Genomic DNA, 23,119 nt, shown 5'->3' with positions numbered 1-23,119 from the left:
CCTTAAACTCGTTGCATGTTAGGTTTTCCTTCGTGAAACATGATGAATGCTAAATCTTTAAAAACGTGTTCAAAACATGGGAAAATAGTCCCTCTGAGAGAATTTTGCAAGGTACTTTCTTAGAGAACGATATAAATCTGTTCAACAAATAGGAAAATAGGCCTACTTAGAGAATTTTTAGAAATATTTTCTTAGAGAATGATATAAACTTGATGAAAACATAGGAAAATACTCCTTCTTAGAAAAATTTTAGAGTTGTTTTCCTAGTGAATGATATAAACTTATTCATAACACATGAAAATAGTCCTTCTTAGATTTAGAATTGTTTTCTTAGAGAATGATATAAAACTGTTCAAAAACTGAAAATAATCCGTCTTAGAGAGTTTTTAGAGATGTTTTCTCATAAAATTATATAAATTTGTACAAAAAATAGGAAAATAGTCCTATTTAGAGAAATTTTAGAGATGTATTTTTAAAGAATGATATGAGCTTGTTCAAATCATAGAAATTTGATCCTACTCACAGAATTTTTAAGATATTTTTTTACAGAATGATTCAAACTTTTTCAAAATATACGAAAATAGTTCCACATAGAGAATTTTAAAGGTATTATTTTAAAGAACGATATAAACTTTTTTTAAAAATAGGAAAATAGTCATTTTTAGAGATATTTCCTTAGAGAATGATATTCATTTAGAAAAATAGCCCCTCTTAGAGAAATTTTAGAGATGTTTTCTTAGAGAATGATACACATTTTTTCAAAACATAGGAAAATAATCCTTATTAGATAATTTTAGAGATGTTTTTAGAGAATAATATAAACTTGATGAAAACTAAATAATCCTTTTTAGATAATTCTCAGTGATGTTTTCTTCGTAAAATTATATGAAGTTATTCAAAACATAGAAAAATAATTGTTTTTAGAGGATTTTTAGAGTTTCTTTATCTGGAGACTGATACAGACTTGTTTAAAACATAGGAAAATAATCCTTCTTAGAGAATTTTTAGAGATATTTTCTTAGAAAATGATATGAACTTGTTCAAAACATAGGAAAATATCCTTCTTAGTGAATTTTTAGAGTTTTTTTCTTAGAAAATGATACAAACTTGTTGAAAACATAGGAAAATAGTCCTTCTTACAGAATTTTTAGAGATTTTTTCCTAGAGAATGCTCCAAGCTTACCTAAAACATAGGGAAATGGTCCTTAACCACTAAAAGTACAACCTCTCACAGCATGGCTACCAGCAACCCACCTATAACTAACCCAGGTACTTGTAACAACTTGTCTTACCCTAGGTACCTGTAACGACTAGTTTCTATCAGCTAGAAAAGAATATGATTCTTATGGGTATTTTATGTAAACTCGCACCGTTTTTTCAGGACTCTTCTTACATGCTAGTAGGTTAGGTCAACGTAGGTTAACCTAACCTAGGTTAACTTGTTTAACCAAGTTTAACCTAGGTTAACTGGGTTAAGTTAGATTAGATGGTTTGCCATCTAGCCTAACTTAACCAAACCTATCATGAGTAAGTTAGATTAACCTAGCCTACTAGCATCAAAGAAAAAGGCTGAATCCTTAAGGTTAGCCTTACCTACATTATCTAAGATAACGTCTCTAAGAATCTTTAAGAAAGACTACTTTCTTGTGCTTTGAACAAGTTTACATAATTCTCTAAGGAAAAATGTCTAAAAATTTTCGGTTATCTGTCTCTGACCTTGGTAAAAAAAAATCTGCTAACCCATTTCAGATACTAGCAGACCCTCTATGAGCTTGGTAGTAGTGCCTGTGTCTCTGAAATTTCTTTGTCTTGTCTCTTTGACTTTTGAATAGACATTCTTAACGTCTGAGTTGTTAGTGGTCCCTAAAAATAATAGAAATATAACAAAGAAACGTAATAAAGTTTTTTTTTGAAATAATGCCATGTTGAATATCATCATAAAAATAAATGTTTTGAATTTATCTCGTGATATACTTCAATATGATTTATCTTAATATGGCACATATTCAATTTGGGGATCATTCACAACGTGTGATAATGCTTGCCAGAGGATGTCGTTTGTCAGCCATTGAGTCTCAAAGGCTGGGATTTGCCATAGAACGTTGTAATCTAACAACGAAAGGGTGAACTTTCACTGCTTGAATAAAAACAATGGTCATTTTTAGTTTATAAATTTTTTTGTGGGAAAAAGGTTTAAAAGCCTTAGGTGTGATAATGTATGCCAGAGGGTGTTAGCGGGCTGTTAGGTTGTGCAACACTGGCCTCAATTGCTAGGAGTCGTCAGAAGAAACGTTATGGGGGGTTTTCCATTAAGTTTGAACGATCGATTCTAGTGTAAACGGATATTTTTGGAGGGAAATGTCTGAAAAATGACAGACGTTTAATAATGCTTTCCAGAAAGTGCCGTGTGTCAGGCATTGAGTGTCACAGGCTAACAATGTGTGATAAAGTGCACCAGAGGGGTCATTAGGCTGGTAGATTGTGCTACGATGGCCTCAATTGGCAGGAGTTATCAGAGAAACTCTATCATGATTTTTGACTAAGTTCAAACTATCGATTATAGTGTAAAGGGATTTTGTGGAGGAACTGACCAAAATGCCACAGCCATGACAATGGCTGCTAGAAGGTGCAAGACGGTCATTCATAATTTGGCACGGTGGTGTGAATTTGGATGGTGTTTCACGTTGAGGGTGGCTTGCAAAAAAACAATCCAATGGGTTTGAAGCATATTTCAACATGGAAATACCTGAAAAAATGTCATAGGAATAAATAGGGGTGCCAGAGGGTGTAGTGTGCCACCCATAGTGTGCCACGGTGACGTGAATTGACTTGGACCAACACATTGAGAATAACTTGCGAAAACACGATCCAATAGATTTAAAGCATATTTTTATCATGAATCTGAAAATGCCTCTGAAATGATGGAGGGTGCCAAAGGGTGCCTTGTGTCATCCATAGTCTGTCAACGTGAATTACCTTGGACTAGGACGTTTTACAGCTTAAAGCTAAGCTGGGGACTGTTAAAAGGACTTTTTTGGCGGAGGGAGACTGAAATCTAGAACAGTCAAAGAAACAAGGCATTTTCATGAAGAACTCCCAGAAATATCTTTTAATGTGGCTTAGACTTACCTCTAATAACAACCTTCCTCCTCTTAAATTGCTTGCTAGGGTGGGCCAGCCCCATATTGTCATGGTGGCATCAAATAGAGCAATAGATACATGGCATTTTCATTAAGACCTCTCAGAAATACCCTTAATATGGCTTAAATTTACCTCTAATAACAACGCTCCCCTTTTCGAATTGCTTGCTCGAGTGGGCCGGCCACATATCGTCACGGTGGCGTGAATATGAAAGTCTTGGCTCAAAGAAACGTAGCATTTTCATTAAAATCTCTCAGAAATAACATAATGCAAAATGTGGCATTTTTTCATCGTTTGCGTGTTTCATTTTTCAAAATATGATTTGCTAGTATCAAAATTTAAATTAATGGAATCTAACAAGCAGGTGCATCAAATAGAGCAATAAAAACGAGGTAATTTCATTAAAACATTTCAAAAATATCTCTTAATATGGCTTCATTTTACTTCTAATAATAACCCTTCCCCTCTGGAGTTGACTGACTGCTAAAATGTGTCTCTTTTTCTTGCAAGTGTGTCTAATAGAAATATCACTTAATATGGCTTAAAATTACCTTTAACAGCACCCCCTGGTATTAGTTACACCGGTTCCTATTTTCTTTAGTTCATGTTTTTTTGCTTATAAGTCATTCTTTAGAAGGTTTTCACTTTATTTTTCCTTTTACTGAGTTTTAACCACTCTTTCCATGATTTCACGATTTTGTAATGATACTCACTTTTATTTCACCTCTAATAGTACGCACAAAGTCCAATAGAGTAAAAGAATCTATTAGTAAAAAATGGGCTAAGAACAACCACCAACATTATCTGATAATACCCTCTGAACTATTAATCAACAAGCAAGTGCATCCCAAATATAACCATTTTCTATTAATCAATTATCTCCCCTACATGTCAATTATTGCATACATAGAAAAACAGGTACTTCATTCAATCATTCTAGTAAGGGGTATATGAGATTCCCCCTATGTGTAATATGCTATAACGTAGAAAGTATTACCCGAATAATATTAGAAAGAGAATATTAGAAAGGCTTTCATAATCCAGCTGTCTAGCTCTCGATTCCACTGAGAGAAAATCCCTTTCATATCCTAATGCGGACAAAATTTTTAGATTATAAAGATTCACTGAGAAAAAAGAAAAACACATTGAAAGAAAAAAATCTCTTAAAGTATCATGTAACAGCCCAAGTGTCCGTTGTCATTAAGTTAACACCCCACGTGTGCGTCCTCCACAGTTACAAGTGGAGGCTCTCCACGGGCCCTATAGAAACAAGTCACCTGAAAATGCGTCATCCTTAAGATAAGCAAACATTCCGTTTGACAAAACTAAGACGTTTTGACGGTGAAATTAGATGCCAGGGCCTCGGTGAAAAGGCTTTCTAGGGGTTCGTTGGAATTAGTTGTCTTGACCCGCTGGAATTGACTTCTAGCCCCCCCCCCCCCCGTTGGAATTGACTGCTAGGGCCCCCATTAGAATTGACAGCTAGTTCTCCTCACTTGAATTGATTGTTAGGGCCCCTGATGGAAAAGGTTGCTAGGTTAAGTGTGGTTAAGGCCATCAGGCTAGGTTAGATCCACCTTCCCCCCCGGTGAAAGAGATTGCCAGGGGCCACAAATGAAATTGGATGCCAGGGCCCCGTTTTAATTCGTTGCTAGGACCCCCGTTGGAATTGACTGCTAGGGTACCTCATTGGAATTGACTATTAGGGACCCTGTCACATTTGACTGCTAGGGCCCCCCTTTGGAATCGGATGCTAGGGTCCCGTTGGAATTGGTTGCTTTTGAATTCTGTGAAATTGGATGCAGGGCCCCCGGTGGAATTGACTACTAGTGTTCCGTTGAATTTGGTGGCTAGGGATTCGTCGGAATTAGCTGCTAGGGACCCCGTTGGAATTGACTGCTAGCCCTTCCCTCAGTTGGATTGGTTGCTAGGCTTTCCGGTTGAATTGGTTTGTAGGGCCCCCCGGTGGAAAAAATTTCCATGTTAATTTAAAGGCCTTCCTGGTGGAAAAGGTTGACAGAAATCCGGCGTCTTGAAGGTCCACTGCTAACGGGCCCTGAAGATTTTTGCCCTGGCTCTCGCAGGTTTTTAAATAATTAACACATGTATGGTTTCGTAAACCCTCCCTATTACGTAACGAACTCCTGAATCTTTTAGAAAACATTACCTATTTCAAAACCTGCACTTGCATCTTCAGAGGAATCGCCGTTCAACCTCTTCGTCATCTTAAGCCATTTAAGGAAGAAAAGAGTAGTGGCTATGTGTCTATTTAAAAGCAGAGATGGGATACTACTGTGATTTTCATAATCATTGTGATCTATTACCTTATGCTAGACATAAATTTTGTTGTTGTAGGCCTATATATAGAAGCACAAATTTCAACCCCTCAAAATCAAACTCGACCTAAAAATGAAACTTTGCATATTTGGAATCAGGACTTTTTTCTGAGTTAAGCAGTCAAAGAATCTTTTCTCTTGCCGTTGGTTTCGGGTGCCGCCCTTTTTTCATACAATTCCTGGACTATTATCATTCATTGCCTGATTTTGAGAAATTTCCGACTCGTTACTACCGATCCCTGAAGTCCAATAAAACTGATTATTTCTATAATGAATGACCCAAAATACTGCGGCTGAATTAATCTAAAACTAAAAGGAAATATAAACTTTAATTCCAAGCTGATTTATCTGTAAATTTCAATGGGTAAATGTAAAAATACTTAAACGGCTCTTCCAAACAATTTTAAAGTTGGCCCATAGAATCAATTGATAAACTTTATTAACTGAAGCTATCCATATATTGTATGCTGGAGATGGCAGTTAACTGTATAAGAACTTTTTGCTATTTGCTATTACTGCCCACAAAATATTTCAGCAACACATGTTCAGATAATACTCAAAGTAATCCTATTATTATATTAAAATGGACATCGTCGCTTTGGCTGATGTGTATACCATGGATTATTTATTATTATTATTTTTTTTCTTCTTATTATTGTCTTATTATTTTTTGTTGTTGTTAAATAACATTATTTTCTTATTAATATTTTTTGGAAGGGTGTTATACGAAAAGAGTTTAGGGTAATGGAGACTTCCAGGGAAGGTGTATCGCGGGAGTTGTTGAGCAGATTTAGATGGGGGTGGAGTCCGCATAGCAGCCTTGGCCTCAAGCGTCTTGGTACGGTAGTGAGTAGTCAGTAGTAGTATTTTTTCCCTCATCTCAATGATATATAGAGGGTGGTAGTAGAAACTTGGGAAAGGTTTATCGGATCGTAAATTAAAAGCTATAGCACCCCGTTGGAGGAGTGAACCATCTCGAAGTCAGACTGGCCCTCCTAAAGCAGAAACATGTTATAAGACCCACGTGAAAAAAAAGTGACTAAATATTTGTCATCCTCAAACCTGTTCGCTAAATTTTTGGGCCTATTTGTTCTTTTTATTATGTTTAATAAGTTAGATTCATGTGGCTAATTTATATTCATCAATGATTTAAGAATGTTCTGCTTTCGGATGAATTTTATTATTGACTGTGCCGGTAGAAGTGTCGCACACAAAACAAATACCAAAATTGGTAAAAAGAATCAGAAGAAAAATATATACTACATCCGCAAAACTAGACCACAGATACATTAGTGGGATAAGTGGCAAGCGCTGTCATTTCGCTATATATGGTTTCCAGCCAAATTTCGGCCATTCCGCCCTATACATTTCTAAAATCGTGATTACCCCCTCCTCTCGTGACGCTGTAAATTAATTTTTGCTCAAAATTTCCATTTATTCACCTAAAAAAGCAAATAAGACTATACTGGTATTATTTCTTTTCGGTTTGTTCTCCATGCACATTTTATGCTAATGAAAAATATGCCCTCTAATACAATGCATGTCGCTATTGTAACACCCTTATGTCTCTTTTTTATCTTTAGATTCATATGAATCTGACGTCGTTCACGTGAAATTTTTTTTTCTCAAAGTTAAGGCTCTAAAGTATTATCATCCAATGAGCGCATCTCTTGCCAATGAAGTATCAAAGCATTGCACTACCCCATGAGTGGGGCCTATAGCCCACATTAGGAATTATGGAGTTAAGAAAATGAGGATATAGTTCTAATTGGCGGCTTGTCAATAATAATAAAATCAAATTGCCAATTTTAAAGTTTGTTACGTTCTTAAAATTACGTTTTAGCACCTCGAACTTTTTGTTGTTTAAAATAATGTGAATTCTTACCCTTATAGTATTAATATTTTATCCCTACGATCGTGGTCACTTTTAAAATGGCACTGTCATCGGGGAAATTTCTTTTTTTTCATCTACTACCTTTATAGTTTCGCCATCTTTATTAGCTAGAAGCATAGGGAATACATACATAAATGAACTATCTAACACCATCTATGCTACTTGCAAGACCAAAATGCCGTCTCGGAAGGGCTGGGCACACATAGCTTTTTTCGGTCACCAATTTAAGCAGTTCAGTGGACAAACAATAGCGGTACAAAAAGAATCAAGGTAGAAAGTGTCCTTTGCACGAATTTTTCAAAACCAAGGATTATGGACACCAATATTCTAACTTCAGTTTATCAATAGTTGAATGATTTATCTCAACTTGTTGTTTAGTTCTTTCATTACTATTTTTTTATTTAATTAAAATGTTTTTGATTAAATTTGATTATTTCATTGTTAAACAACAAATTTCTTTTATACCAAATATTTAATTGTTATTATTATTAATTGTTTTTTTTAACTTTTCCTGCTAGAGAAAGGGAGAAAATTGATTATTTCTTTTGTTTATATTCCCGATGAAATTCGGCACCATTTGTGTAAATTGGTGCGGAAAAAAGCAGGTGTGTCCGATCCACGAGCTTTTAGTAACTGAAATACCTTACAAGGTCATTCACACTTCCCCATATATTTAAGATTGAATTAGGTAAAAATAATATTAACTATCTTTTAAAGTCAAACCAATAAAGGAATTCTTGTAAATGCTGGCTAAACTCAATCACAGTCATTGGTCCAGTCCTTTAAAAGCTGATTCCTTAATCACAGTCACTGGTCCAGTCCTTCAAAAGCTGGTTCTTAAACAACTTTCCAGCATCACTGTAAGGGAGAGTCTTAAACACTTTGACACCTGCTCTCGGTTTCTCATTTTGACTTAACAAAGAGTTCATATAACTGAGTATATCAGTGACATCTACATTTGCATTATCTTGAAGAATTATTGCTGCCCCAACCGATTCTCCAACTTCTTTGTCTGGAATTCCAATTACTCCTGCATCTTTGACGGCTGGGTGTTGAAGAAGCATGGATTCGAGCATGGTTGGAACCTAAAAGTGAATATTAGTCATTAATGTTAATCAATATGCCTATTAGTTTCTCATTTTGACTTGGCGAAGAGTCCATTTAACTGATAATATTAGTGTCATACACAGCTTAGAAACCAATACAGTTATGAAAACTCCTATCTTGCCCATGAGAAGCTTTTGGCACAGAGCTCTGAACTTGGCGCCTCCTCCAAGCCCGCGCTCCGACGCGTAGATCGTACTACAACACTATAGGCGGGAACGCAATTTTTGTTGTTGCATACACAGCTTAGATACCAATACAGTTATGAAAACTCCTATCTTACCCATCAGAAACTTTTGGTACAGAGCTCTGAACTTGACGCCTCCTCCAAGCCCACGCTCCGACGCGTAGATCGTACTACAACACCATAGGCAGGAACGCAATTTTGTTTTAATGCATACACAGCTTAGATACAAATACAGTTATGAAAACTCCTATCTTACCCATCAGAAGCTTTTGGTACAGAGCTCTGAACTTGGCGCCTCCTCCAAGCCCACGCTCCGACGCGTAGATCGTACTACAACACCATAAGCAGGAACGCAATTTTGTTTTGTTGCATACACAGCTTAGATACAAATACACTTATGAAAACTCCTATCTTACCCATCAGAAGCTTTTGGTACAGAGCTCTGAACTTGGCGCCTCCTCCAAGCCCACGCTACGACGCGTAGATCGTACTACAACACCATAGGCAGGAACGCAATTTTGTTTTGTTGCATACACAGCTTAGATACTAATACCAGTTTCCTGTTACCAATTAGATACCAATACTAGTTTCTTGTCTCCAGCCGCTAGCATCGCTATGTGTCCCAAAAATAAATCGATTTTTCATAACTGTATATTGGTATCTAAGCTGTAGTGACATCTACATTTGCATTATCTTTAAGAATTATTGCTACCCCAACCAATTCTCTGACTTATTTGTCTGGAACTCCAATTACTCCTTCTTCTTTGACAGCTGTGTGTTTAAGAAGCATGGATTCGAGCATAGTTGGAACCTAAAGAGTGAATATTAGTCGTTAAGATTAATCAATATGCCTGTTTTCAGATTATAAATGCTAAATGCATTTTGGAAAATGGCTTCTGTGGGTTTTGTGTTGAGATCACTTTTTATGTTGGGTTCAGAACAATTTGTGAATACTAGCTCTAATTTGGATTTTAGCTCGTTCAAAACCTGTAACATGGAATATTAGCAAACGAAATCAATCCGTATGGGTATTTTTATATTAAAAAAGTTTTAAGCTGTTTTTATGCGAAGTGCCTATAGCCGTTTTATTGTTGATATTTCAGTCACCTTTGATGGCTACCTATTGCAGAAGCCTCATTTTGGAGCCAAGTTTGAACAGGTTAAGACTTTTAGCTTGGTTAATATTAGCCTCAAATTATCATTTTAAGGTTAGGGTTTTGTTTAAGCCAGTTTCTGTGAAATGGCAACAATGGATTTTGTGTTGAAATTATGGCCTTTTCTGATAATTTAAAGCAAGTACTAACTACTAATGGTTGACTGTTGTAGTAGCTTTAAAAGAAGATTAGGTGGTACATACGAAAGTGACTATTAAACATTATGTTTGCCTATTAAAACGACATATTTTTTAAAGCCAGTTTTTATGAGTATTTATAATAACTGTAAATACGTTCTGAGACCATACTGGCTATGCATGAATCCTTGTCGAAATATTTGCTTGTTTTTCATATTTAGCTACTGGCTGATAAAATCCTCGTTTTTTTTCACCTATTTGTTTTTTCTCTTTTCATTTTTTATTCCCTTTCTTTGTTTTCATACGTAATAACTGTATGTACGGAAATTATCAATCTGCTAATGTACGTTTAAAGAAGATCTGTTGGCTTGATAAATCTTTGCCATTGGAACAAAAAAGTAGACCAATGTACCAAAGATTACCAACCAAGTTAAAGTTACAAGAATTGGAATACACAATCCAAGTAGTTTTGTTTGATATTTAGCTGTATTCCTTTTATAATAATCATCTTAGATTAATGTTAAAAATTTGGCATATAAAATTTTTTAAATGGAAAATACTAAGGGCATTAGTTGAAAATGGCGTATGAAGCAATATTTTTCTATTTTTAAGCAGTTTTAGATTCTAGAAAAAAAGTCTAAGTAGTATCTAATGGCTGTTCTGGCTTTCTTACACCCGGGTTAAAATCTTGATTAGTCCCTTCATCATTGTCTCCCAAAAGGTTTGTGAATTTATTTTATTTATAAAACAAATTTCATTATTAAAAAACAATTTGCATTTATTTAAATATAATTCTCCTTGCTATAGAAAAGATATGGCAAACGAAAAATTTTAGATTCAATATTCCTTTACTTATTGCCAACTGCTCCTTCTACTTTATTTTGATAAAAATTATATTTCAAAAATCATAAAATGGTTATAAATGATAGATTATTTATTTGGAATTTTGCGGCCTTAAAACTTCAGAACCTGGGACAAGTACTCCATCTGCCCTAGCCCCTAAAACTACCTTTAGTAAAATCAAAATTTTGGCTCAATGAATAGATTAATCTAGGAGCAGTGATGTAAGCGTCTTCAGCTACAGGCTTGTCGCAAAATCGCTTACTTCAGAGGAAATGACGGCTTAAATCAATACGTTTCTGAAAAGACCACTGGAGGTTAAGATCTCTTTAGGTCCTGTTTCCATTGTTGTAATGAGAGTAATAACGATTCTGTCCATTAGGAAGCTTTTGCAATAGTTGTAGAGCGCCTTTTTTTCTCTTAGAGTATAAAGTATATATAGAACAATAGATTTGGCCACATCTTTCTTTTCTTTATCGACCTCTTTAGCAGCAGATATAAGGTAACTTGGATTAACAATGCCTTCTTCTCCTTCCGAACCAAAGCTATTCTAATCTCCCAACTTGTAAATCAGTTTAGATGAAGCCTTAGATGCACTTTTGACATATTTGCTTATTTTTTACTGCAGTCTGAGCAACCTACTTTAGTTAAGGAATTGATTTTACATAATTACATTAAGTAAATTCGCTGCCATTTAATTTTTAGGTCTAGCTTCCACTAAATAACCCCTGAGTAAAATATTTGCTTCAGTCCATTTTACCTTTGTTGTTCGGCACAAAGATCGAAACTTTTTAAATGTGATCTTGATAGACCTCGAGTATATCTGAGGTTTGACTTTATCGTTTTTTTGGCTGAGGGAGGGGAGTTAAAATAAATCTTGAACTTTTAAACTATTCAAATATTATGCTTACGTTAAATCCTTTCTACATAATCTGACTTTGAGTTTTTTGGAATTTGATTTAAGTTCCTTTACTTTTCACATTTCCACAAACTAAACCATAAATCTAAATTGTCAGTAGAAAATGCCAATTGTTACGTGTTTCATATCATTAACAGCTGACATAAGAAATAGAAAACGAAGACGTCTATGCTAAATATGAGTCAAACATAAACATTGTCTATTCTGTCAGGAAATTACAAGCAATGAACAAAATCATGTACTCACTATATAATGTCCTTTGTAATTTATCAACTCATTTTTTCTCCCTTCACAATAAATGAATCCATCTTCAGTATAGTATCCATAATCACCGGTCTTAATCCATCCTCCATCAATCTTAGCGTTTCTTGTTGCTTCTGGATTATGCAGGTACTCTTTCATAGATGATGAATTTCGTACACATATTTCTCCCTTTTCATAAGGACCAAGTTCAATACCATTTTCGTCTATTACTTTTACCTCATTGCCAGGATATGGTGTGCCAACACTGGCTCGGTGTTTTTCTCGGATATCTGCCGAGATTCCCTTTTCAAACGATGTTATACCACCAGTTTCCGTCATTGCTGTAAAGTTGTCGGATTATTTACATTGAGTAAAATTGCAAATTATTTTCGCGTCATAGAATTAACCTAAAATTAAGAAGACGGAAAATGAAATCGAAATTTGTTCATTGAGCCATGTGGATCTTACTTACTTACGTACTTAATCCTGATGCAGGGATGGGGTTGAAAGTTTGCAGCTTAGCCTCCTGCATAAAGGAAGTGAAATCCCAGCCTAGCCCAGAAATTTCTCGAGACTGTTATTCCCCCGGAACTTGGGCCTTCCTATTGGAAGGCTCACTTGGAACGGTATAGAATAATTCTAATGGAAAAACTTAGGGATAAAATTTCTTAAGCCCCTTGATAATTATTATGCAAGCAATTGGCCTTACCGATTTATGCACTAAATCTAGAAGTATATACCATCTTCATTTATGATGTTGAGGACCCTATCGAAAACTAGGATCTATTGAATATTTTTAATATACTATCATTTTTGAACGAATCACACGATCTTAGAAAATAACTGGATTTCAAACTATCTACTTGAAATATATATATATATATGACTTGAAATATATATATATATATATATATATATATATATATATATATATATATATATATATATATATATATATATATATATATATATATATATAGGATAAGAAAAATTTACGAAAAGAAATGATCTTGCCTACAAAAGGTGCCTCAGTTAAAAACTCAATTAAAAAAATAAAACTTAGATAAATTTTTTGGCCAAAGGAAATTTGTCAAGATTCCCTGAACAGATATTATCAAATTTGTAATACAATTATATATGGGCTTATCCTCGTATATTATCTCAATCCAGTATTTTGAAGCATGGAAATATCTTAAACGTCTTAGAACTTCATAAAATTTTAGTGCATCCTTTGGCTATCTTTAGCCAAAGCACGATAGCTCCGCTATATCTATTCCGACGTCTTTCGGTGAGGTCTTTAAATACTTTAAAGAAATGCTGTATTGGTTAGGCCTTCTGAGGGATGTTGATGCTGAGGATAAGATTTAGCTAAGCCTACTTAGGGGAGTTAAATGAGACAATACCTAAATCACTTTCATTATATGGCTAAGGCATCTTGCATCATCTTTGTGGAAGTAAGACCAAGCTTTTTTTTTAGCTCCTTGCCAGTTCCTACGTTTTTCTTGAGGGGGGGGGGCGTTTGGCGTCTCCAATACCTTTTATCAATACATACGCTAAAACGGTTTATAATAGTTCAGTCAAATTTATTAAGGATGAGAGCAAAGTTTGGTGCCGGAAAATCAAGTCAGAGCCGCATAGCTTGAATACTCTTATTCAGCTTTATCAGCCATTGCTCAGACTAAGTGACATAGTCAGACTACGGATAGAATCAAAATTACGCAAACTGACCGCACCAGTAACATTCGTAATTCGTTGAGCAAAGTGTAAAGTTTTTGGATTACCAAGCAGATTACAGGCTTAACGCCTAATTTGTTGGAATTGAGAAAAAACTGGAACGGCTGTTTTTTTTTGTTTTTTTTTGTGATGGTTCTGGCACAAAAATACAAAGAAATTTTATTTGGAAACAACATTTGGGAATAAATCGGGTTCGATTTAGACTTTTGGAACCTAGTCTCTGTTTTATCAACTTCCTGCTCCTTAACTACAGATGTGGCGCTAAAATCGAGAATAACTGGTATTCATACAACTCGGTAACTTTCTTCCTTTTTTGTATTGAATTGATTGAATGTCCCTATAAAAAAATGTAGAATAAAACTTGATCTATTAAATTTCTCATTTTTGTTTTGTATATTTTAGAGCCCAAGATAAATTTTATAGTTTAATCTGGCCAAGATCGCAGTTTAAATGTTAGTGGTGAAATTTTTAAGACACTTATTGTTTAGTTATGACATGTGAAATACACAAACAAAATTAGTATTTTGTTGTGAAATTCAGATTTTGAAGCTGTTATTTCTCTTACATAAGACATATACAACGTTTTCAATTTATTTTTTTGTGTCTGAAATTCAAATGATTCTGGTAAAGGTTAAAGTCACACTAAACTAAAGAACAGGACTGGTATTCTTGCCATTTTAGTGTTCAACTTCTGTACTACAGCTGTGAAGCTAAATCACCGAAGAACACAAGCTCAACTATGATGTGACTAGAATAAAAATTAGGTAACGACTTACCGTAGAGGCTTCTTACATCCTGCAAACCTGGTAGTCGCTTCATAAGGGCCCTTTGATTTTCTGAACTCATGAACGCTCCACCTGTGCTAATAACTTTTAAACTCTCCAAATTATAATCTTCCAAATTGGGATGCTTAATCATCATAATAAGAGGAAATGGCAATGAAAGCAAGAAACTTGGTTGGTATTTTTCCAGCATTCTTAAAAATGTTTCTTCTTCATAGTTTTTTAGGAAAATGATTCTGCTAAACGTTAAAAGAGAAGATGTACAAATATAGAAACCACTAATGTAATACATGTGTACTCCAATTGCAAAGTCTGTCCCGATCTCCAACTCTAGCTGGATCTGCAGCATAGCCCCAACTGACCGATGGGTATGTATAATACCTTTTGCCAAACCAGTGGTTCCACTTGAATAGGGCAAATATGCAACAGTGTTGTCAACATCTATATCAATATCTCCTTCAACGTCCTCTTTTCCATTTTCAAATATTTTAGAAAGGGGAGTACAACCTTCAACTTCTGACTCCAAAGTTATTATTTCTACAATGGTGTCAACTTTTTGCATGACTTCCTTTGCCTTCCCTGCAGTGCAATCGTCAACAATTATGAATTTTGTTTTAGAATGTATTGCTAGATGTATAGCAGATGATGGAAGCGCGCCAGGACATATGCTGGTTGCACCACCTCCACAACTCCATGCAGAGAATATAGGTAGAAAGAAATATCTATGGTTGGCGCAATACAACATCAAAACATCTCCAGGCTGAAATCCTTTTTCCTTCAAGTAACTCGAGAGCTTATTGACCAGTGGAATAATTTCCCCATATTTGATTGACTCCCCAGTGTCTCCATTCACCTATAAGTAAATGATAGGATACACAGAAATCTTGATAATCACATTCTGATGGAGGTTTTAAACCACAAACAAATAGTGCAACAGATTTTCTATATTTTCAAATTAACTTCTCATTAACACAGTAATGAAAAACTTTCTCTGTGTCTATAAAAGCTTTCAAATACACTCTAGACACAATTTGTAAATACTTTGTAAACACATTTTTCTTTCCAGCTCAATAGTTCTCAATTAAGTCCCTAAGGTCCTTAAAATAAAATCACATGGCTGAACAATAGCACTTCCTAGGTTAAGAGCAAAGTCGGCAAAATACTTTTTTATTTTACCAAGGCACTTTATATAAAAGGAGCTGTTGTAAAAACTCAGAAGGAGCTCATTTAATTGAAAATTGAAAGTTCTAGTAACCTTTTTAAGAGTCAAAGATAATTAGGCAGTAACCACCACCTCTCCCACGTCCTTTTATTTCCTAAACGTATTCGATCAAATTTTGAGATAGCCATCTTGATCAGCATATTTAAAAGTCAAATAACAGAATTTTTGAGCATATCAACCCTCTAAAGCCCTCGGAGAAAGAGCTGTAACTTTTGCAATTCGGCCACCGTTTACATATATCATTTTTCATTGGAAAAGTGGGTCATGTCATACCTTTGGTGTCCGAAAAAGCGAAGTGCAGTTAGGTGAAGATTTCAGAAAATGCTGGAGGGAATCTTGACTTTCAGGGAATGATGACGTGGATGATCAACGGACTAAAAAGACAATATTTGCACACTCCTACTACTACTATTACGACCACTAATGCTACTACCACTATCAGTACAAAAACAAAAGAAGCTGCGACCAGTTTTAGTACAAATTCTACTACTATTAGTACAAATTATACTATTTAGTACAAGTTCTACTCTATTAGTTCTACTGTTACTGCTGGCACACTACAAATGAACTAAATTAAAAGAGCTTAAGTGAATGCAGGATGTCAAATTGGCATACATCCAATATTAAGAACTTACATTCTTAACGTCCGAAGGTAACACTTTCTGGAATGGTTGGGGGGGGGGTGTTTAAATAAATAAAACGCTTCGTTTAAAGGGATTATGAAAAGGCCGTCTGTGTAATATCCCAGGAAGACCTAACTTTCAGCGTATGTTTTCTAACCTATTTAACTAAACCGAAAGAAATTATGTTCAAGCAAATTTTCTAAAGGACGTGTCTGCGAATAGTGAAGCCTCAATGGTTTTAAATATGCCATAGTCCTTCTTCCTTAGGGGGCTTAAGATCAAGAAGGTTAACGAAGATTCCCTCAAGACACAGGTGTTACTAGTTTTGTTCATTCTCGCGGCACGCGGCCGGCTTCTATATATGGATTTTCATATGTATATACAACGGATATGTGCTAATTTTTAACTGCGTAAAACTAGTGAATATACAATATTCTACGCTATTCTATTGTCTATGCATATAAATAGATTGTCTGGTTTACCGACTGTTGAGCATTCAACATATAATTTTCCATGGGGAAAACAATCCGTATTAAGATCTATACCGCATTTTTCTAATGATTGCCCTTGAGCTTTGTTGATGGTGATTGCAAATGCTAATCAAATTGGGAATCGTAATCTTTTAAATTGAAAAGGCAGCTCCGTTGGAATCATGGGAATGCGAGGAATAAGAACAGCCTAACCCTCAGAAGGCCCTATCAAAATTGTTGCCTCTATTACGTTTTCTCTGGTGTTTCCTCCTGGTGTGCTCTTTTTGGTGCCATTTAGGATTAGTGGTAATTTCCCTTTGAGCCGCAAACATTTATATTGTGTAAGATGTCATCTATATATATAAAAATAAGTTGTCTATATGTGTGTCTGTCAGGTGACGTCATGTTTCTGTGTCGACTGACGTCAAGAAGTTAGTTGTCGTCATTTTTGCTATGACGGTGACGTCATTAAAGATATTTAAGACATATATGTTCACGTAGAAATCTATTAATGTTTAAGTTTAAAATGACTGATGAACTTACAATGGCAGAAGCCGATGAAGATGCTCAAAGAGTCTATGCCAAAAAACTTGCTGCTGATAGAGAAAGTCAGAAAAGAAAGCGGGCCGAGGAATCAAAAGAACAGCAAGGAAACAGGCTTGAGGCTAAAGAACGCAAAACGGCGCAGTTAGATGAAGATCCACCTGGACAGCGAAAGTCAAAACATATCAAAACTGAAAATGATGATGATTGGGTTTGGGATTTTGACTTGGATAAGGTCATCAATGCCTACCAGATTTTAGTTAAAAAAAACAAAGGTTCGGCGATATGTATTTCATAGTGAAGCTGAAAAATAAAGAAGAAAAAGAAAACTGAAAAAAGAAAAAATGTAAAAAACTAAAAAATACTAAAAAGAAAAAACACTCAAAGAGAAATTACAGACCGGGGCACAAATGACGACCGGGACAGAGGGAATATAAATAACGACCAGGACACTCAAAGAGAAATTACAGACTGGGATACCGGGACACAAATGACGACCGGGACACAGGGAATATAAATGACGACCAGGACACAGGTATTTAAGAATATCGTTCAAAGACAAATTTTTAATTGTAAGAAGACCGTTGAAAGAGAAATTTCTAATTGTAAAACGACTGAAGAACCTACAATGGCAATACCCGAGGAAGCTGCTGCTTGCCTGAAAAATTCTAATTTATGGGCACACGTAAAAATATTAAAATTAACTACAAATATGCGTGTCCGATTGCAAAACGATGACTCTGGTCAAACATTTTCCGTATACAACTACCTGCTGATTTCTGTAATTTAGTGACGTCCAAAAATGAATTGATTGAAAAAGTATTTCCGAATATTCTAAAAAATTACAAAAATAATAAATGGCTAAGTGAAAGAGCGATTCTCGCACCCAAAAATATAGACGTCCACGAAATCAACAATATTGTTTTGACCAAGATTCGAGACCAGGCAGTCCTTTACAAGTCAGTCGACACAGTTTTGGAACTAAATGAAGCGGTTAATTATCCATCTGAATTTTTAAATTCCATAGATCTTTCAGGGTTTCCACCACACGTGCTACAACTAAAAATAGGCGTACCAATAATACTTTTAAGAAATATCAACCCACCAAAGCTTTGCAATGGCACGCGACTTGCCGTAAAAAAAAACAATGGAAAACCTAATAGAGGCCACAATCTTGACAGGGCCTTTTGAGGGTGAGGCTGTTCTTATTCCTCACATTCCCATGGTTCCAACGGTTCTGCCTTTTCAATTTAAAAGATTGCAATTCCCAATTCGATTAGTATTTGCAATCACCATTAACAAAGCTCAAGGCCAATCATTAGAAAAATGTGGTATAGATCTTAATACTGATTGTTTTTCCCATGGACAATTGTACGTTGCATGTTCGAGGGTCGGTAAACCTGACAATCTATTTATATGCAGCGACAATTGGACAGCGAAGAATGTTGTATATTCGCAAGTTTTACGCAGTTAATTTGTATTGTATCTATCTATCTATCTATCTATATAAAAACGAGTTGTGTGTATGCATGTTTGTTTGTTTGTAAAAAGAGCGTTTGCATATGACGTCATTATTAGTACATACGGCTTTGTATATGCACAGACAATGGGAAAGCCAAGAATGTTGTATATTCGCAATTTTTACGTAGTTTAACTCCTGCAGACGAAATGAATGCTTGCCTGAAAAATTTTAATTTATTGGCACACGTAAAAATATTAAAATTAACTACAAATATGCGTGTCCGATTGCAAAACGATGACTCTGGTCAAACATTTTCAGATCAATTGCTGGCAATTGGAAACGGAAAGCTCCCAGTAGTGGGAAAGCCAAAAATGTTGTATATTCGCAATTTTTACATAGTTTGAAACACATATATAAATCTATCTATATTCACAGGTGAGACACAGGGTCACAACTACAATGGCGCGTAACTAATATGGCGCGTAACGACTTACGCGCGCGGGGGGGCTTGGGGTGGCGCGAAGCGCCCCACCAACTAGGTGTTGGGGTGGCGCGAAGCGCCACCCCAACAGCTAGTATTGAATAAGATGTCATATTGAATATGACGTCATACGTAGATTTTATTTTTTTACTTTATTATTTTTTTTTATTTTTTATTTTTCTTTTCAATTTTTTTTATTTATTTTTTTTTTAGATTTTTTCCCTTTTTCGTAATTTTTTTTCTCCTTTTTTAGTTTTTTCTCTTTTTTGTTTTTTTATTTTTTCTTTTTTTCTTTTTGTTTTTATGGCACTTGGTATTAACCAAGTGACATATAGCAATCGCAAATTCTGTCGGTCTGTCTGTCGGTCCCGGTTTTGCTACTTTAGGCACTTCCAAGTAAGCTAGGACGATGACATTTGGCAGGCGTATCAGGGACCGGACCAGATTGAATTAGAAATAGTCGTTTCCCCGATTTGACCATCTGGGGGGGGAGTGGGGGAACCGTTAATTCGGAAAATATTGAAAAATTGAAGTATTTTTAACTTACGAACGGTTGATCATATCTTAATGAAATTTGATGTTTGGAAGGATATCATGTCTCAGAGCTGTTATTTTTAATGCCGACCGGATCTGGTGATATTGGGGGCGAGTTGGGAGGGGGGAAACCTAAAATCCTGGAAAACACTTAGAGTGGAGGGATCGGGATGAAACTTTGTGGAAAAATAAGCACAAGTCCTAGATACATGATTGACGTAACCGGAACGGATCCGCTCTCTTTGGGGTAGTTGAAGGGGGGGGGGGGTTAATTCTGAAAAATTAGAAAAAAATGAGGTATTTGTAACTTGCGAACGGGTGATCGGATCTCAATGAAATTTGATATTTAGAAAGATATCGTGTTTCAAAGCTCTTACTTTAAATCCCGACCGGACCTGGTGACATTGGGGGGAGTTTGGGAGGAGGGACCTAGAATCACGGAAAACGCTTAGATTGGAGGGATCAGGATGAAACTTGGTGGGAAAAATAAGCAGAAGGCTTAGATATGTGATTGACATAATTGGAACGGATCCTCTCTATTGGGGGGGGGTTAATTCTGAAAAAAATAGAAAAAATTACCGGATCTTCATGAAACTTCATATTTAGAAGTGCCTCGTAACTCAGATCTCTTATTTTGAATCTCAACCGGATTCAGCGTCATTGGGGGGGGGGCAGTTGGGGGGACAATAAATCTTAGAAAATACTTAATGCGGAGAGATCAGGATGAAACTGGATGGGAAGAATAAAAACCTGCCTAAGATACATGACTGATATAACCGGACCGGATCTGCTCTCTTTGGTGGAGTTGGGGGGGGGGCGGTAATTCGGAAAAATTAGGTATTTGTAACTTGACTAATATAGCCGGACCGGATCTGCTCTCTTTGGTGGAGTTGGGGGGGGGGGATAATTCGGAAAAATTAGGTATTTGTAACTTACGAAAGGGTGACCAGATCTTAATAAAATTTGATATTTAGAAGGATCTTGTGCTTTAAAGCTCTAATTTTAAATTCCGACCAGATCCTGTGACATTGGGGGGAGTTGGAGGGGGAAACCGGAATTCTAGGAAAACGTGAAAATTGGGTTATTTTTATCTTACGAATAGGTGATCAGATCTTAGTGAAACTTGATATATATAGAAGGATCTTATGTCTCAGATGCTCCATTCTCGACTCGAATTGGATCCGGGGACATAAGGGGTTGGAGGAGAGAAATATAAATCTTGGAAAAAGCTGAGAGTGGAGAGATCGAGATGAAACTTGATGGGAAGAATAAGCACAAGTTCTTGATACGTGATTGTTACAATTGGAGGAGCTGGGGGTGTTTCTAATTTGGAAAAATTAGAAAAATTGAGGTATTTTTAACTTAAGAACGAGTGACCGGATCTTAATGAGATTTGATATTTAGAAGGAATTCATGTATAAGAGCTCTTATTTCAAATTCCGACCAGATCTGTCGACATTGGTTGGAACTGGAGGAGGAAATCTTGGAAAACGCTTGGAGTGGAGGGATCGGGATGAAGCTTGGTGGATAGAATAAGCAAAAGTTCTTGATACGTGAATGACGTAACCGTACTGGATTCGCTCTCTTTCTCTTTTTTTATTTTATTTTAATTTTTTGATGTCATATTGAATATGATGTCATGTATAGTCCTTTTTTATTTTCTTTTATTTTTTTTTCTTTTTTTTTCTCTTTTTTTAGTTTTTTCTGTTTTAGTTTTTTCATTTTTAGATTTCTTTTTTAGTTTTTTTCTTTTTTAGTTTTTTTTTAGTTTTTTTCTTTTTAGTTTTTACCTATTTCTTTTATTTTTTCTTTGTTTTGTTTTCTTTTCTTCCCTTTAGTCTTTTTCTTTTGTTTAGTTCTTTTGTTTTTTTGTTTTTGTCTTTTTTTAGTTTTACTTTTTTAGTTTTTTCTTTTATAGTTTTTCCTTTTTTGATTTTTTTAGTTTTTCCTTATTTTTTTTTTCTTTTTTTTTCTTTTTTTCAGTTTCTTCTTTTCTTTTCTTTTTTTCTTTTTAAGTTGTTTTCTTTTTTTTAATTTAATTTTTGTATCTTTCTCTTTAGTTTTTTCTTTTTTTTCTTTTTTTAGTTTTCTTTTATTTTTAGTTTTTTCTGTTTTTTTTATATATAGATACTTTTTAATTCTTTTAAGTTTTTTCCAGTTAGTTTTTTTTTGTATATTGACGTCGTACATATATATAGATAGATAGATACATATATATATATATATATATATATATATATATATATATATATATATATATATATATATATATATATATATATATATATATATATATATATATGTACATATATACATAGTAGCTGTTGGGGTGGCGCTTAGCGCCACCCCAACACCTAGTTGGTGGGGGCGCTTCAAGCCCCCCCAAACCCCCCCCCCCCGGGTGCGTAAGTCGTTACGCGCCATATTAGTTACGCGCCATTGTAGTTGTGTCCCTGTGTACCACCTATGAATATAGATAGATTTATATATGTGTTTTGAACTACGTAAAACTTGCGAATATACAACATTCTTGGCTTTCCCATTGTCTGTGCATATACAAAGCCTTATGTACTTATAATGACGTTATATGCAAACGCTCTTTTTAAAAACAAACAAACATGCGTACATACAACTTGTTTTCATATAGATAGATAGATAGACAGATACAATACAAATTAACTGCGTAAAACTTGCGAATTACAACATCCTTCGCTGTCCAATTGTCGCTGCATATAAATAGATTGTCAGGTTTACCGACCCTCGAACATGCAACGTACAATTGTCCATGGGAAAAACAATCAGTATTAAGATCTATACCACATTTTTCTAATGATTGACCTAGAGCTTTGTTGATGGTGATTGCAAATGCTAATCGAATTGGGAATTGCAATCTTTTAAATTGAAAAGGCAGATCCGTTGGAATCATGGGAATGCGAGGAATAAGAACAGCCTCACCCTCAAAAGGCCCTGTCAAGATTGTGGCCTCTATTACGTTTTCCATTGTTTTTTTTTTTACGGCGAGTCGTGTGCCATTGCAAATCTTTGGTGGGTTGATATTTCTTAACAGTATTATTGGTACGCCTATTTTTAGTTTTAGCACGTGTGGTGGAAACCCTGAAAGATCCACGGAATTTAAAAATTCAGATGGATAATTAACCGCCTCATTTGGTTCCAAAACTCTGTCGACTGACTTGTAAAGGATTGCCTGGTCTCGAATCTTGGTTAAAACAATATTGTTGATTTCGTGGACGTCTATATTTTTGGGTGCAAGAATCGCTCTTTCACTTAGCCATTTATTATTTTTATAATTGTT

At 35.3% G+C, this 23,119-nt stretch overlaps 1 protein-coding gene across 1 annotated transcript in view; it reads right to left on the bottom strand.

Moving 5' to 3' along the window:
* Positions 1-8,025: 8,025 nt before the first annotated feature.
* Positions 8,026-23,119, bottom strand: part of LOC136040882 (uncharacterized) — a 57,848-nt gene continuing 42,754 nt past the window's right edge. Inside the window, exons 2-4 of the mRNA XM_065725289.1 lie at positions 14,466-15,324; positions 11,959-12,296; positions 8,026-8,456 (exon numbers count right to left, since the gene is read on the bottom strand). Coding sequence (XP_065581361.1) covers positions 8,169-8,456; positions 11,959-12,296; positions 14,466-15,324 — 1,485 coding nt within the window. The 3' untranslated portion in view covers positions 8,026-8,168. The remainder of the gene's footprint in view (positions 8,457-11,958; positions 12,297-14,465; positions 15,325-23,119) is intronic.

Source organism: Artemia franciscana, chromosome 21 (genome assembly GCF_032884065.1).
Source record: "Artemia franciscana chromosome 21, ASM3288406v1, whole genome shotgun sequence".
NCBI classification, from domain to species: domain Eukaryota; kingdom Metazoa; phylum Arthropoda; class Branchiopoda; order Anostraca; family Artemiidae; genus Artemia; species Artemia franciscana.
Note: the sequence above shows the minus strand (reverse complement) of the source record. Positions and strands in the feature narration are given on the sequence as shown.